Genomic DNA, 16,530 nt, shown 5'->3' on the forward strand with positions numbered 1-16,530 from the left:
AGGATTTGGAGGTTGTTTCCGTCTGGTTTTTGTGTAATATAATTTTCATGTTTATTTTTTTCCTTCTCGTAGATTATATACAGGATGCCAGCTGGCTGACAGATGGTGATGCCTTTACCCGTTTTTTATTTAAAGAAACATCACAAGGAAGAGGAGGAGGAGAGACGGCAACAGCTGTAGGCTGAGGGAGGACAGACACCACCAGAGCGGCGCGCTGGTCATTGTGTGTCACTGAACGAGAGGAAGGGACCTAACAGCACAAAGCTCACAAAGAAAAAAAAACACCAGAAACTAAAAGTGTACTCCTTTCGTGAAGAGACACAGAGACCCATCTTGTTGGCACCAGCAAATTTCTCCTTTCATCCCCAGACTATTCCCATTTCAAACTCTGAATTGTATTGGTTCTGATTGGTTAATCTCTGACCAGAGGCGAGCCCTCATTGGGCGGCCTGACAACAAATATTGTTGATTCTCTGCTATCTGCAACGATGCAGATGTTTCACTTGAATGTCTATTGGGACAAACTTTTACTTCAATGTCTACTGGGACAAAAGCATTTGGAAGAATAGAACGAGGAAAGGTCACATGAAGCGAGGCTTTGTAGCTCTTAGCGACCAGAGCAGTTCCACAGGTCTCTCTGCTATTAGCGGTCTCTATCCGGGGGGAGAGAGACTAGCCAGACACTAAGTATTATCACAGAACGAGAGACCAGTTCTCTGCCCTCATGACTTGCTCCAGCTACCGTATATGGGTTAGTCTCTCTCCCCATGAGGTTTTGATAGTGTCAGTATTTTGGGACTTCCCCCTCAACACATGACCCCAGACGTCATCGGGCTACAGCACTACTAAGCAGAACATATGTATCGTTATAATAATTATGGTTTCTTTATTTTCAACTTTTTACAAATCCTGCTATTTTACACACACACAGGCACACACATAAACTGTATTCAAGTGCACAATATCTTCCAGCCCAATAGCTATTCCCAAAATGTTGTCAGAAAAACTAAAATAAATAAAAAGTGATGCACTGCCTTGCATTTGAGTCCGTGAGAGAGGCATGTATGCCCACAGCAAAGTAAAATGTCAAAAAAAATATCAAATTAAGGAAAAACTACAAGCACACAGAAAAATGACAAACAGAAAAATGAATAAAACAAAGTGTTAAATAAACCAGAAACATCCATTAGTAGGTCTAAATCAGTGTTCTTTTTTTGTATTAGCTTTGAAAATGTCAAGGTAAAAAACGGAATCCCCTTACTGCCTTCAGTGCTACAGTGTGGCAAGGGTCCTAATAATGTTTACTGACTTCCTCTAGAAATCTAAGGGGGGGAGAAAAATTTTATTTTAAAAAAAGGTCACACACACACAAGCAAACTATAGTGGGGTTATTTCAATGTTTGACTTTTTATTATTCATTTCTCCTTTAATTGTTTTATTTTTAAAGGAAGCTGTTCATCAAAGAGCATTTTGTTCATATATAGTCTTTTTACAGAAGAAAATACTGTACAACCTTTTTTTCTTCTCTAAACAATATTTTGTGGATAACAATCTACACACATAATTCCCTATATTATGATTATTTTTTCCAAAGCCATATTCAAGAAATAATTCATCATAACAATTTTCACCCCCCAGTAAACCTGAAGATAGGTTAGACTAACGTGTTTTGTGTGATAATTTAGTACTACAGTATCTGAGCATTGTCATGTTTTTAATAATTAATTGAAATCACAGTTCTTCTTATTAGTGTCGTTATTAGGCCACCATAACTCGGGCATGCCCATTTCATATTTAAATCCTCCAATCACAGAAGCAAATCAAATCAGTCCTTACTTTAAATAAAACACAGAACAACAGTTCTTTGTCACACTTAACAACTATTTGTGCATCAAAGCAAAGTGAACTAAAACGACATCTTAAAGCAAATTCCCTGTTAAAAGATGCATGCCATATTTTTTTCTGAAGATAAATCTAAAAAAGTGCTAGAACACCCTAAAAATGTCTCATTGCAAGGTCACATAAATATTAAATAAAACCGTTACAATAGGCGCTAAACCACAGCCATAGTAAATGGAAAACAAAATGTCCAACATTGACACATTTTGCTTTCTGTCTGTACATTTCAAACAAACACTCCCTGACGCTACCTCTGTCATTCCTCATTGCATCTGAGTGACTCATCTTTTCCTCTGGTCAGTTCATTCAGACCCCCAGCTAGTTAGTCATGATGGTTCCTCGCCTAGTTCTAAATCAATATTCCGAGCCGTCTGATTTTACTATGCAAGTATAACGCAATCGTAATGCAATGATGCATATGGTAACAAAAATATGTTTGAATATCTATCATCGTTTATATAAAAGTGCACTATCCAAATGCAAACTTAATAGGTTCCTCGGCAGGGGGTAAGGGTTACAATTGCAAGTCCACAAGCTTGATTTTGGTGAGAATTTAACATAATTTCCCAGGTAGCTGCATACACAGAGAAATGCTCGCTCAGAGATCTATGCCCATCTGCAGTTGAGACTGAGGACACAGTCACTGGTCACTTCTATTTGAAAATGTACATTGAGAACGAAAAAGAACCTTGCAAAGGATGAAGAGAGAAGGGTACAAGCCAAAACACTAATGCAGACCCCTGCACTTAATGTAGTAATAATAATAATAATAATAGTAATAATAATAATATTAATACAGAAATAGGATCAAATGTTCAAACACATTCTGCTTTAGAACTTTTCCTCAATGTAATTTAACAGTGATGTCTTTCCCTTTCATTGTTAACAAGGGTCCTGCAGCTCATGTAAAGACTGCACCAGTCATTTCCTTTGTATAGAAAAGTTCACACACACTTACGTATATAGTTATATAGAGATTTTTTTTTCTTATAGTTTTTTTCCACGCACAAAAAAGGTTAAAAATAAAAGTAAAATAAATTAAAAGTCAAACATGCACGCACACAAAAAGACTGCTGTGTAGTAAAATGTTTACATTGCTGCCCCACGTGTAAAACAGGGCCTAATTTGTTTGTTTCTCTGTTCATTTTTTTATGCATAATTTAATTTCTATTGTTGGTCATCTTGTAAACATCATCATAAATCATTTTGGGCCATAATTTCTTGTTGTTGTTGTTGTTGTTGTTGTCTTCTTGTTGTCATCTGCAGTGTCTCTAACCTTGATAAATGAGGCCACTTTAATTTGTTTGTTCATAGTATACAGGATACTTCTTCTTCAGTGTCAGGGTATCTTTCATGGGTTGGCCTCTTGCTTTTCCAGTTGGGAAGTGTCAGTGTGGTTTAAGGAAGCGTCAAAACTCTCGTCATTGTCCTTGTTGTCGCCGTCGGGCTGTGGCATCGAATCTTCGTACGAGTCAGTGTTCAGATCCTCCTCCGCCTCATCCTCATCCTCCTCATCTTCCTCTGCATTGGCCTCTTCCTCGGGTGACTGGTCATCTTCGGGGTCGCCCGATGTTCCCGTGGTGTCATCCTGAGGAGCGGGCAAGCCCAGCGGTGGCATGGGGTTGGGCCCGGCAGCCATGGTCAGGCTCGGGTCATGGTGATGCTGCATCTTTTTGCTCAGGTCCAACGAGTCATTGAGGCCCAGGCCAGCGGCGTTCTTCAGGAAGAACAGGGAGCTGCTGGTGTCGGTGCCCAGGTTGAGGGAGCTGTCCAGACTGACCAAGGAGGTTGGATAGGGGTGGTTGTAGTCAGATGCCACGCTGGCTGGGGGGTAGAGCATGGAGGGGGCATGGTTGTTGTTGTTATGATGATGATGGTGGTGGTGGGAGAGTCCTGGGAGGCCACCGGGCGAGGCTGGAAGAAGGCCCATGGAGGCGTGGGGCACCGCGGACACTCCTCCCGTCATGTGGTGCGCCCCCTCCTGACGGGGAGACACCGACGGCAGCTCGCCGCGCTCCTGCTTCTCATGCTTGCGCTTGTGGGAGTCCATCTGGGACATACCGACTACAGTGTGCTTGCACTCGGGGTAGGTGCAGTGAAAGTGTGAGCACTTGAGCTTGTATTTGCAGTCGGCAACCTCGCAGTCAGCGCTGGAGCTGAACTGGCAGAAGCCAGCGGCGCTGATCACATCTTGCTTGCCATGGTGTTTGCGGTGGGCAGTCACCTTGGTGCTGTCCGTGCAACGGAAGCTGCAGCGCAGGCAGTGGAAGTGGGTGCTGTTGCCGGAGAACTGGCAGTCGGAGAAGTTGCAGCTGAGCGATGACTTGAAACGCTTGAAGTCGTCCAGGACCAGGTTGTCCACGCGGTCGTGGTGCTGCGCATGCTTGTACATGTGCGTGCGGCCGCAGAACTTATAGCCGCAGTTCTCGCGGGTGCAGTGGTAGTGGGTCACCTTCAGAGAGAACTGGCAGCCGGAGTCCTTGCAGTCCTCGTACAGATCATAACGGCGGAAGCCCTCCAGCATCATGCCCTCGTCCAGCATTTTGCGAGCAGAAGCCGTCTTACGCCGCTTGCCGAAGGGGGACATGTCCTCGATGATCCAGAAGCGTTTCTTGGCGCCGGTGGCCGTAGGGATGGAGATGGTGTTGCCTACAGAGAGAGGAAAGAACATTAGGACTCCACAACTGATCAACGTTTAGTGGTACAGCACACTAAACAAGCTGGGCCAAGGGGAGATCTTCATTTATGGAATTTCTGAGAGGCTGTCCTACATTCCTAATTGTATATTGTTTTGTCTTTACAAATTATTGAATAAGAAGAAGGGAAGGGGGGGGGTTAAATGATAGATTGACTTTGCTGCTAATCGGTACTTGACATTTTTACTGGGTGTCTACAGCCTCCAAACAGTGGCAGAGATGTGGATCTTGGCGGCCCCTCTTATCTGCCTTTGGTTTACGAGGGGTAGCCTACCTTGCCGAGTCCCCTGGAGTCACTGCTAATGATGTGATCCCTGTTCGGCTCGACAGGAAGCAGGGGCCTCGATAAAAGTGGGGGCACGATTAAAATAAGAGGCGGCTGATGCTCTGCCCATTAATGGAAGCTAAACAAGGCCACGGCTTTGGACTACAGGTGCTGAATTTACAGTGCTGTTTCCACAGCCTTGTAAATACCAAAGGGGGACACTGTGCATAACCTGCGTGTAATGGAGACGTAAGACCAAGCTCCATGAGAATAAGGGAATGGCTCAAATGGAAAATAAAGATTAAGCAAACAAAAACGTTTCTATGTCTCATCTAGACCGTATATCCTGACCTTTTCAGGCTAACTTACAGATGTTTTCCCAAATGTTCACTTTTTCACAGTTTTCCCAAATAATGTTTGTATGGTGACTTTCCCCATTGACTTTCTTTCGAGCTTCAACAACCATTTTGAAAAGTCATACTGGATCAAACAAGTACACACTGAAGTAGACTACATCTACACCAATTGACACTGACAGCTACAATGTTGGTTTGCGTGGGGATAAGTACCTGCAGCATCCTGCACTATAGGGACGTCATTTTTAACCGGAGACGGAGTGGCAATGATGGGGCTGAAAGCTGGCGTGTTGGTTGGCATGACAACACTCCGAGTGGCTCCGAGAGAGGCGCTGAGCAGAGAGTATGACAGACAGGATGGAGAGACGAGATATGGGAGCGAGGGAAGAGGAGGTCGGAGGAGGGCAGGAGGGAAAGATGGAGCCTGAGACTGAAGTCCAGGCTGAGGAGGAGGTGGTGGTGGAGGTGCGTTTTGGGGAGCGCTAGTGTCAGCGGGGGTAGAGGGAGCAGTAGTGACCGGGCAGCCTGGTCCTGGAAAGACAGGATGACCAGGAAGTGTAGAAAGACAGGAAGGGTAGACGCAAACACACACAGACCCATTCAAACACACACAGACCCATTCAAACACACACAGACCCATTCAAACACACACAGACCCATTCAAACACACACAGACCCATTCAAACACACACAGACCCATTCAAACACACACAGACCCATTCAAACACACAGGGAAGGAAGGGAAAAAGGGAAAAGATAAGAGAATGATACAAAATGAAGCCGAATCAAGAAAGCAAACACCAGCCAAAGCAACAATGATGAAAATGGTGGATAACATTTGACACAAAATAATGGAAATGTGAAACTCATTTGATGAAGGCAAGATCAGATTTTGAAAAGCAGAGAATCTGAGAAGTTTGTTGCCACAGGGATAGCTTTCAGGTAAAAGGGAAATGTAGTCTACTATATCAAACTTACATTGCCATAAGTTATTACTGTAGAAAATGAATAATAGAAAATAAATGGCCTCCGAATAAGAGAACAGTTACTTTATGGATTTTTATTGGTTTCCCACTCTTCCTATTGTTAGATTCTTTTTGTTGTAAAAATGGAATCCACTACGAAATCAGGAAATTATGATTTTGATGAGATATGGACATGAATTGACATGGCTGTGTCCTGTGAGTTCTAATGGTACTGTAAATGACGCTGGATTTACAATACAAACACACTACTTCATTCTAACTTCATAACCAAGTTTTACTTGCTTCTTTAATAGAACTTGATAGACTATTTACTTTTCACTGAAATTAAACAATATCGCCATCATTTCACTAAGCAACACCGTCCATAAATCCATTGTTTTTCTTGTTATCAACTCTACAGTATGCATTTGTATGCAAGTTGCTATGGCCACAATGTTAATACTCACTCCTCAACCAGTCTGGCTAACCCTAGCCTCTATATCCTGCCCCCGCTCCTCAACTCACCTGCTGGGGAGCTTTCATTGCCCACGGGGGTGCTGCTGCAACTGCGGTCCTGATTGGAGGACTCAGAGGAAAGGCACAGGGGGCTGCCCCCGCCCATGTAGTCCATGTAGTCATCCGTCTCGTCCATCATGCTGGAGAACCCATGGGTCATCCCCGGGTGGCTGCCCATGAGGCCCGAGCCCATGCCCGACAAGTGCTGCATGTCATCGGCCCTATGGCCATGGGATACCACCTATAGAGGACCACACAGGGGGGAATACATATTGTAGGGAATGTTCCTCACACAGGATTCTTCTTTTTTAAACATTATATTTATTGACATATTTAAATGTAGGGATTCCCCATTTATGTAAGATATTCTCTCATGGGGCACCAACTGTCAGGCATACGTATACTGGCACTACATCACCATAGAGTACTGATTTAACAATGACATTGCTGGCGGTGGTTTGCATATTGCAAGTATGTAAAAACACAGTTGTTTAGAGACACTTTCAGTGGAAAAAATGTACCTCCATGATACTTTTTTTGAGAACGACAGCATATTAGCGGCAAATCCCATAGATACACTGTAACATGAAGGTTAAAACAAGTAAAACATGCACAGTGTCACCAAAGGTGTTCATTACTCATTATCCATGCATCTGACTCAAGAATCAGGAAGCACAATGGAAAATTATAAAACCCAAAACCTTATGACATGATCTGCCACAGTCACATTTTTCAGTGAAAGGGTGTGTGTACTTTCAATATGCAAACTATCACCGGCAATGGTTCTATGGAAACTCCCCACATATTTGTCTTAATAATTGCACTGTTCAGAACATTATGTGGCGTGCGCACACACACACACAGAGACACACACACACACTTTTCGTTACCTGGGATGGAACCCTGTCAAAGTTCTTTCCCAGCATTCTCCTCATGTGTTTGCGGGAGTGCGAGGTCATCTGGTGCTTGAGCAGGAAGGAGAACTGGCAGCTCTCGCGGATGCAGTGGAAGTGACTGTTCACCTGGTTGTACTTGCAGCCTGCAAAGAGACAATGACACGGTTTCTATCACAAGGTGAAGAAATCAACTTTTTTAAATTTGTTACATATGACGTTTTCACAGAGTTGAACTCAATGCTCAATGCTATGAGAAATGTGATGTTTTCACATATGAATTTGGTATTGCCTGGCACATTTCAGAGATTCGCCCAAACTACAATTCAAAGCAGCTGTAAATGTCAGTTATTGTACAATGTGAAGTGTAAGTGTCCATTTAAAGATGTCCTCTAACTAGCTCTGAAAACCTGGTAAAATCCTGTCTTTAAGAAGCTCTACTTTGGTTTAGATTCAGCATCATGACATAACAGGGACAAAAACAACCGTATATGTAGGAGGCATATTAGATTAGATGACTCCAGTGTCACACTGAGCCAGTCTAGGCTGCCGTGGACTAAACCTGTGGAGCTCTTTTATTACAGTGACATCCTTTATTCAATTAGGAATTTACATAAATACATTATCCTATGCAGTGTAGGCCAATAATGCACACACCCCTGCAAACCAAAGTAAATATACAATTATTCCCATATTAAATTCATTTTTCAAAATCGAGCCATTGTTGTCTTTTCATTTTTTTTGTGCCATGGCACTGTTGTGTTGTTGTTGGATTCTTCCTCATTTATTCTTTTCCTCACTTTTAGGGAGCCATTTTCGAATCGCTTCATGATTTCAAATTAAACGTCGGCTCCTCCAAATATCATTATATAAAAGCAGGCAGAAATAATTGAAAGAGCAAAATGCTGGGCAGGTGCTAGCATGTCAGTAACCATGGGACCAGGTGCACGAAACAATAGCTTTTGTACACAGTAACACTGCACATATACTTTAACCATGCAAAGTTGAGTCAATAACTGTAGCCACTGACATTCAGGGCCTTTATGAGACCCTTCCAGGTAACTTAATCGGCCGTGTTCAGTTGAATGTTGCTGCCATGGATACCACCAAACCCATAAATGTTTTATAACTTGAGTGCTTGCTTTAGTGATCCCTTTTACCTTTAAAATACAAAAAAATACAACGGGGCTGATCAGGATAGAGGACAGGAATTCCTTTTTTGTCTTTTTCATTTGTGTTCAGAATAACTTTTTAGAACAGCCAGAAATAAGAGAAGACTTTTAAAATGATTTGGGAATGATGACGATGAGGGGTGACTGAGAAAAGTACACAGCAAACACAAACAAGTATGTAATCGCTCATTTCTGACAATATTTTTTTTTTTTAAACAACCTTAGTGGGTTTGTCCCTTATAAATATATACATATACATTCAAGTCTAGTATAACATATAGCCAGACATTTAAGTTATATGAGAAAGAAAGCAACAAATATATATGTTACAGCGCCGACAATGTAATCACTAGGAAAATAAGGTTTCACATTCATAGTGCCTATGCAAAACATTCCATAAAAAGTTGAGTACGAGCCAGACTTGTTTTATGCCATGTGAATTGCTCTGTGATAGCGTGACAATGTGTTTGCCAGGATTGGGAGCAGCTCTCTCTGTGACAGTTGAGGCGTATAGAGAGAATATCTGCTCGGAGCGTCCACAGAAAATCAATGTGGAAACATCACTACATCTCTCTTGATTTCACACCCTTAACCCTTACATCTCTCACTGGCCTAGCAGTGAGAATGAGAAAGAGGGAGTGAGAGAGTGAGAGACAAAGAGACAGAGAAAAAGAGACTTGTTTAAATTGAAAGCTTACCTAGCCTGCCACACTCCTCTCTCTTGGTGAAGTATTTGAAGCCATTGGCGGCGCGTCTCTCTGCCTTCTCATGCTTCTTGACATGCCAGGGAAGCTTGGTGGTGATGTTGGTGACAAAGTAGCAGCCGGATCGCAGACAGTGGTAATGGCCCCTCATTCTGAACTCACAGTGCTGGAGGAAGGAAGGCAGAGAGACAGAGGGGCGGTCATCCTAATGTAAGACTGGGAAACAGGCTAGAACAATGACTTTAAACCTAAGTTGCTGCTGATCGACTTGACTTGTGGATACAAACTACAGAACAAAATGTTGCGAGATAAGCTTGCTGAATTCCCAACCAGTTTCTGTTCTGATGTCTGATCAACGAATCTTCTGTTTCCCTATTTGTATTTATTTATATATATACTGCAGGTCCTACAATAAACAGATTTTGGGGTGCTGCTGACTGCTCAAATGGACATCTATTTTACTCTACTCTACCAACAATTCACACCTTGATACCAACTACCCCCTTGTACATTTGGAAGGATCGGTCTATCAAATACTCTCTAACCCACCCCTCCCTTTTTTAAACTTGTCTCCACACCACTATCTGTTTCTGGCCTGTGTCCCCCATAGGAGCCAGGCTATATAGGATTATCTCAGTTCAGGTGGGTAGGGGGAGGGAGGGGAGGAGGTGGATATGGGAGGGGGGGCTAAGTGAGAGGATGATTTTAGACACATTATTAATGAAATAAAATCCTCCAAATCCTCCAAATATTGGCTCACGAGAGGCAGGCAGGAGCCTCCATTAAGGGGTTTAATTTGAGAAACATTTGCCAAATTTTGCCCTATTCAAGACAGCCTTGTTTATTGTGCGGCTGACAATGATTTATTAGGTAATATCAGCTAAATTGGCCTTTTCTGAGGGGAGAATGCGGCAGTCAAAATGACATCATTGACATATAAACAGACATTACGGGGTGAGTCGACTGTCGTCTCCCAGCAGACAGAAGACAGACGAGGAGCGGTTCTGAAAGACTGGAGTTAAATCACCTCAAATACAGGTCTAATAGATTGTATACTTCATGGTTAGAAAACTTGATGATATGACAGTCATTTGCTGGTGCTTGGAGAGGGAAGGTGGGGACCTACCTGGTTGGGACATAGACACTGGAGGGAGAAGTAGGAGAACTGGTCTCGAACGTTGACCAGGTGGTTGTTAGGGTTGATGTGGTCCAAGCAGTGGGATTCGGCCTTCCCCGAGGTCTTGCAGACGTACTTGCAGTTCCCGAAGAGACAGTGGAAGTGGACCTTGTTGGAGTACTTACAGTCAGTGGCCAGGCAAGGGTCACTGTATGAACAAAAAACATAAAAGAAAGGGGGGTATGTTCAATACCTTTTTCTAAACAGAAATAGGACAGGGCTTCTGTACTGCGGTCATGGAGGGATGAAATGCTTCTGGTTTTCATTCTGTCCGTCTAATCAGGGACCTGGGACGCCAGGGGAGTGGACTCTCTGACCAATCAAATATATCATTATTAGTTATACCAGATGAATTAACTACCAGGTAGATAGGAACACCAGCCGTACTTTGGCACTCGAGGGCTGGTAATTGAATAGCCCTGGAATACAGGATCTCCAATGTCCAAGAATATCAAAATCCACACATATATAACATTTCATTTAAAGTATATTGCCATGACAGGTCATGACAACCTACATTGCTTAAACCTACGATTCTTAAAACTATCTTTCATTTTATAATTGTATTTTTTGTGTAGCCTAATGAAAATACAACTTGTCATGTCAGTGGTCAGTGATTTTTCCTGAACGTGTTCAATAAAGGTGCTCAAGTCAAAGTGTTTCATGCGTGTTATTTGCAAGTCTCACGGTCCCTTACTTGTCCTGGAACTGCAGGAAGCCCGGTTTGACCTGTGGCTTGGCGTTCTCCAGAGAGGTGGTGGCCAGCGGCGAATTGGCAGGCAGGTTAGGCATGGAGGCATTGAGCTGTGGGATGCTGCCCGTCAGCTGCTTCCATGCCAGCAGTGAGGGGGAGGAGCCATAGCCGCCGCCTGACGATGATGACATGTTGGCCACGTCCATGGCGGGGTTGTTAGCCATGGAGACAGGGGCGGTGGACTGGTGGGATGCTCCGTCGCCGCAGTCCTTGACTTTGTTGAAGTGAGGCTCTGATTTCACCTTCAGCGTGGCTCGTAGGTGGAAGCTGAACAGATGGACATGGTGGGGACACACTAAGTCAGATCTTTCATTCAGTCATCGACTCAAATTATCGGCTTAACATTTGTATAAAGCTTTCTAAGCAAAATTGCTTTTACACAATGGACTGTAATAAACAACCAATACTATAATGATCATCATGATAAAATACATTTGCCTCATTATTAAATATACAGTATGCTTCTTTTATTGTATCAACATGGGTTGGGTTGACCGTTGAGATGCATGAGACGCTACGGTCACAAGACGCAGACCTCCTAATTGAGTCACTGATGTGATCTTCCTGTCTGGGTTGGCGCCCCCCCTTGGGTTGTGCCGTGGCGGAGATCTTTGTGGGCTATACTCGGCCTTGTCTCAGGATGGTAAGTTGGTGGTTGAAGATATCCCCCTAGTGGTGTGGGGGCTGTGCTTTGGCAAAGTGGGTGGGGTTATATCCTTCCTGTTTGGCCCTGTCCGGGGGTATCATCGGATGGGGCCACAGTGTCTCCTGACCCCTCCTGTCTCAGCCTCCAGTTTTTATGCTGCAGTAGTTTATGTGTCGGGGGGCTAGGGTCAGTTTGTTATATCTGGAGTACTTCTCCAGTCTTATCCGGTGTCTTGTGTGAATTTAAGTATGCTCTCTCTAATTCTCTCTTTCTTTCTCTCTCTCGGAGTTCCTGAGCCCTATGACCATGCCTCAGGACTACCTGGCATGATGACACCTGGCCGTGCTGCTGCTCCAGTTTCAACTGTTCTGCCTGTGATTATTATCATTTGACCATGCTGGTCATTTATGAACATTTGAACATCTTGGCCATGTTCTGTTATAATCTCCACCTGGCACAGCCAGAAGAGGACTGGCCACCCCTCATAGCCTGGTTCCTCTCAAGGTTTCTTCCTAGGTTTTGGCCTTTTCTAGGGAGTTTTTCGTAGCCATCGTGCTTCTACACCTGCATTGCTTGCTGTTTGGGGCTTTAGGCTGGGTTTCTGTACAGCACTTTGAGATATCAGCTGATATACAAAGGGCTATATAAATACATTTGATTTGATTTGATGAGCCCTATGGCTGATGCTGATTCTGCAGAGTCAGAAGAAACATGCCTATGGCACAGTGTATCACATGGACTAGTCTTCTGGTGCAGTGCCACCACACTCACTTGGCGTGTTTAATGGCTCCGTCCATCGTGCTGAAGAGCGCCCCGCAGTCTTCCACTAGACAATGGAAGTGGACCTTCTGCAGGAAGTCACACTGAGCCTCGCAGAAGTCCTCCGTGTCAAACCTGCACCCAGCAACAAAACAGAGAAGAGATACAATTAGTATAAAAAATGTTTTTATAATAATAAAAAAAGGGGAAAATAATTCAAGAAATACAATGACATTTTACCCCCCTGAAGCATTATATTTGAGCTCTTCAAGTACCTGCGCAGATATGTCCTCCAGAGCTCGCTTGGTTTGTCTGGCATGGGCCTCTTCATGATGCGGCTCAGGTACTGTGCTGCCTCTGAGGTGTCGGCCCCTTGGCCGATCTCCATCTCCGTCTTCAGGTTCAGGGCACTGAAGAAGCCGGCATTCATCTGCAAAACACACAGCACATAAAGCACCACCGGCGGCAGTGTTAGCTGAGCGCGGGCCTAAACACACACACACACACATAGGTACACGCACACACACACAGGCGTGCAAACACATACACACACAATCTCACGCGAACAAACACGCACACACACACTTTGGCAGAGCGGAAGCTCAGCCGAGTTTACAAACAGCCGGCTTCTGCTTGAGCACAGGCCAAGTGCGCATGCCAAGTGTCCACTGTGAGCGACTGTGCTTTATGTGATGTGGTGACTCGGAACGGGACCCCAAAAGGCCTACATGAAGGGGAGAGCTGTAGGACATCTGATCATCAAGCCCCTCTCCCGTCAGGCCTCAACGGCCTCTTTGTGGAAACCACTCATGAGTGTGTTTGAGTGTGTTCCTGATACAACAATACAAGCAGAAGGGCAAGAAAACCCCCTTAGCCGGTAGTGTGAGTGAGTTTGCCAAAGAAATGGAGCCAGAAAACTCTTTAAATCATCAAGGTAATGGGAACCACCCGCACATTTGTATTAGTCAGAAAATATCTATGATTAAAACAATGTCCATTTCAATCTTCACAAAATCACACATTTAAATATCCCTCAGCAAACATTTACTCTTTTTAAAAAATGAGGGTGACTGTTTCTCTTTTTCCCCCCCGAGTTTTTAATCAAATAATTTACAAACTCCATGAATAAATATAGAGTGATAGGAAGCCGGGGAAGAAAAAAGGAGAAAGGAGGAGGGGAAAAAATGGATGTCGAGTTCAAAACAGCTCATCAAAAAACAAACATCTCTATATATCTGGCATGGCACCCAGCTCCTGGTTCATTATATTAATTTGTGAGAGGTACGGTGGAATTACACCACATGAAAAATGGCTGGAAAATGTAAATGATACAAACTCATCTTATTAGCAGTGAAACATTAAAAAACAAACAGAGGCTCTGTGCGTCCCACTAATTTGTCTTGGGGATGAAAAGCGTTTGATGGATGGATCTTACCTTATTCATAAGCGAGGATAAAAGAGATGTATTTCCCGGTACAGGGTGTCCGTTTGATTCATTACTGGAACAAGGAAAATAAACAATGTTTAGTCAAGATTTGCATAAGAACAGTAAATATTATTATTTATCACAGGAGGGTGTGCATGTTTAATGAAGAGCAAAAACGCAGCTTTTAAACAAATTTGCAGGGAAGATTGGAGTTGTGGTTTATGTCAACATCCGAGGTGTGAGATCAGTGAGAGATGGCGAAACGTGTTGGAGGCCATATATTGAGATGCAAATTGAGATAACATAGTCCTTTTTGAGGAATAAAAAATAAAAAGTAAATTAATAATCATAATGGGGTCAAAACTGCTTTCAGAAATACGAGTCAGTGAACAAATCGCATCCCTTTCGCAAAGCTGCAGTCACACTTTCATCATTTCTATGAAGTACTCTCACACCAACTCTCATACAGTAACATTGCTTCATTTAGGAGTAAACCTGTTTTATTTAGGAGTAAACCTGTTTTATTTAGGAGTAAACCTACTTTCTTTAAGAGTAAACCTGCTTTTTAAGGGGTAAACCTTAGGAGTGTGTCCCTGTGACTCTACCTGTGGTCTTTTTTGCTCAGGTCCAGGCTGTGCTCTTGGATGGAGTCCTGGGAGGCCCCGGAGGTATGGTCGACTGGCTCCTGCTTCACTTGAACCAGATTGAACAGACTCGCTGAAGAACCAGCCAGCCCATTCCCTGAGGAGAAGCCAGAGAGAGAGAGAGCGACAACAAAGTTATTGTTGGTCAGCATTATTACCCTGTGACAAGATCCAATCTGACTCCTGTCCCAGCCGAAAAGAATACTCAGAGTGATAATTATTGCGAAATGATGTCAGGCCGTCAAGGCCTTTAAATGGTGATTGAGAGGCAGGAGATATGAGGGGAAAATACTCCTTTTTCAGCAGCACTTGTCACAACTCATTTGCTAGGCTGCCTCTTAACTGGTCATTAAGTCGGATGCTAATGCTGAGAGAAAGTGGCAGTCTCCGATTGCCCTCCCCCCCGCCCTCCTTCCCTTCCCTTCCTTCCTTCCCTGGTCCTTGTTGGCCTGACAACGGCAGGCAGCCAATGCCAACTGAGCATGCCCAAGAGGAACAGGGCTATGTCGGTCAGATTGGAGCTGACAGCCAATCAGATCAGTTCAAATAGCGTGACCTCCAGATCGGATTCTCCTCTGAATAGGTATTCAGCAGATGATGTCGTGAGTGAGGACAGCAACGGCATGATAAATAAATAAATAAAGACGAGAGGGGCGGGGGCAAAGACTGCTGACAGGAAGGTGAGCTTCCCCCCCCCCCCCCCAATCCCCAAGTGATTGAAATATTAATTTCTCCTCGGGCGATATAGAGAAAGTCGGGCTTTGGGTAGACAGTAAGTGGTATTTTCTTCAAAAAAGAAGAACGAATGAGAGTGAAGGAGTGCCTGGCAAGGGCTTTTAGGCCCTTGTGCTGAGTGAGTGCATCGCCTGTGATTGGTATTGTGTGGGGCCATGTTGTTTAGGAAACAGGGCCTGGTAGTGACGTATTGTGACGGGCAAGGTCGGGAGGGCCAACTATGTGCCCTGCAAGAAAGCAGCTATGTGAGTGGGAAGTTGGAACCAGCGTCCCTGACTAGAAAATGACCCAGAGACATATCAAAGGCAATGCGAGTGGAAAAGCCAGTCTTGGGCCTTGTCAGCTCAAAGCTAAGGGACGGAGATGGGGATGTGTCAGTGTCATAGCCTTTTAAGCTGACAATGGTGTGGTGGTGGGGGGGATGGGGAAACAAGGAGGAGGGGGTCGAAGAGAGGCCGTTTTGTGGCTGGGGTGAGGTCACTCCCCTAAAAAAGAAACCCAGTGATTAACTAGCCAGACAAATTGTCATTGGACATTACATCAAGTCAAAGACCTGATGAGAGCACATCATATCGAGGAATATATGACCTACACATAGACATTTAGTTAATCACATCAAAGAAAAGTTAGTAGTGAATGTTCATCAACAAAAAAAAATGCTTAGAGATCTTGGCAAAGATTCTTGTCATGAAAAAAAGGAGGAAGAAAATGTGTAGATTTCAACGTGGTGTTTTTTCTGGATGTTCTCCAGGAATAACGACCACAATGTAATTACTCTGGCTAAGTTACAGAGGTCGTGAAAGATCATTTGCACTCTGTGTTTAATTAGTAAACCCTTCAGAGGCCTGGATCTTAAAAAAACAAAAAAACATTTAGGGGTAAATTGGTGAGAAACACTGATAAAAAGCAGTCTATACTGAACC

The 16,530-nt window shown here is 43.8% G+C and overlaps 1 protein-coding gene across 7 annotated transcripts in view; it reads right to left on the minus strand.

Annotated features, from left to right (window-relative positions):
* Positions 1 to 863: 863 nt before the first annotated feature.
* casz1 (castor zinc finger 1) overlaps positions 864 to 16,530 on the minus strand; it is a 253,053-nt gene continuing 237,386 nt past the window's right edge. For 5 of the 7 annotated variants that reach the window (XM_065020716.1, XM_065020714.1, XM_065020717.1 and 2 more), the window contains 11 exons: positions 14,834 to 14,969; positions 14,238 to 14,301; positions 13,078 to 13,232; positions 12,815 to 12,937; positions 11,341 to 11,664; positions 10,593 to 10,791; positions 9,461 to 9,632; positions 7,588 to 7,736; positions 6,707 to 6,938; positions 5,430 to 5,747; positions 864 to 4,548 (listed from right to left, as the gene is read on the minus strand). In XM_065020716.1, the coding sequence (XP_064876788.1) occupies positions 3,251 to 4,548; positions 5,430 to 5,747; positions 6,707 to 6,938; positions 7,588 to 7,736; positions 9,461 to 9,632; positions 10,593 to 10,791; positions 11,341 to 11,664; positions 12,815 to 12,937; positions 13,078 to 13,232; positions 14,238 to 14,301; positions 14,834 to 14,969 (3,170 nt within the window). In that variant the 3' untranslated portion in view covers positions 864 to 3,250. The remainder of the gene's footprint in view (positions 4,549 to 5,429; positions 5,748 to 6,706; positions 6,939 to 7,587; positions 7,737 to 9,460; positions 9,633 to 10,592; positions 10,792 to 11,340; positions 11,665 to 12,814; positions 12,938 to 13,077; positions 13,233 to 14,237; positions 14,302 to 14,833; positions 14,970 to 16,530) is intronic. The other 2 variants (XM_029664545.2, XM_065020718.1) reach the window with 1 other exon arrangement.

This window comes from Oncorhynchus nerka, linkage group LG7 (assembly GCF_034236695.1).
Source record: "Oncorhynchus nerka isolate Pitt River linkage group LG7, Oner_Uvic_2.0, whole genome shotgun sequence".
In the NCBI taxonomy this organism is placed as follows: Eukaryota; Metazoa; Chordata; class Actinopteri; order Salmoniformes; family Salmonidae; genus Oncorhynchus; species Oncorhynchus nerka.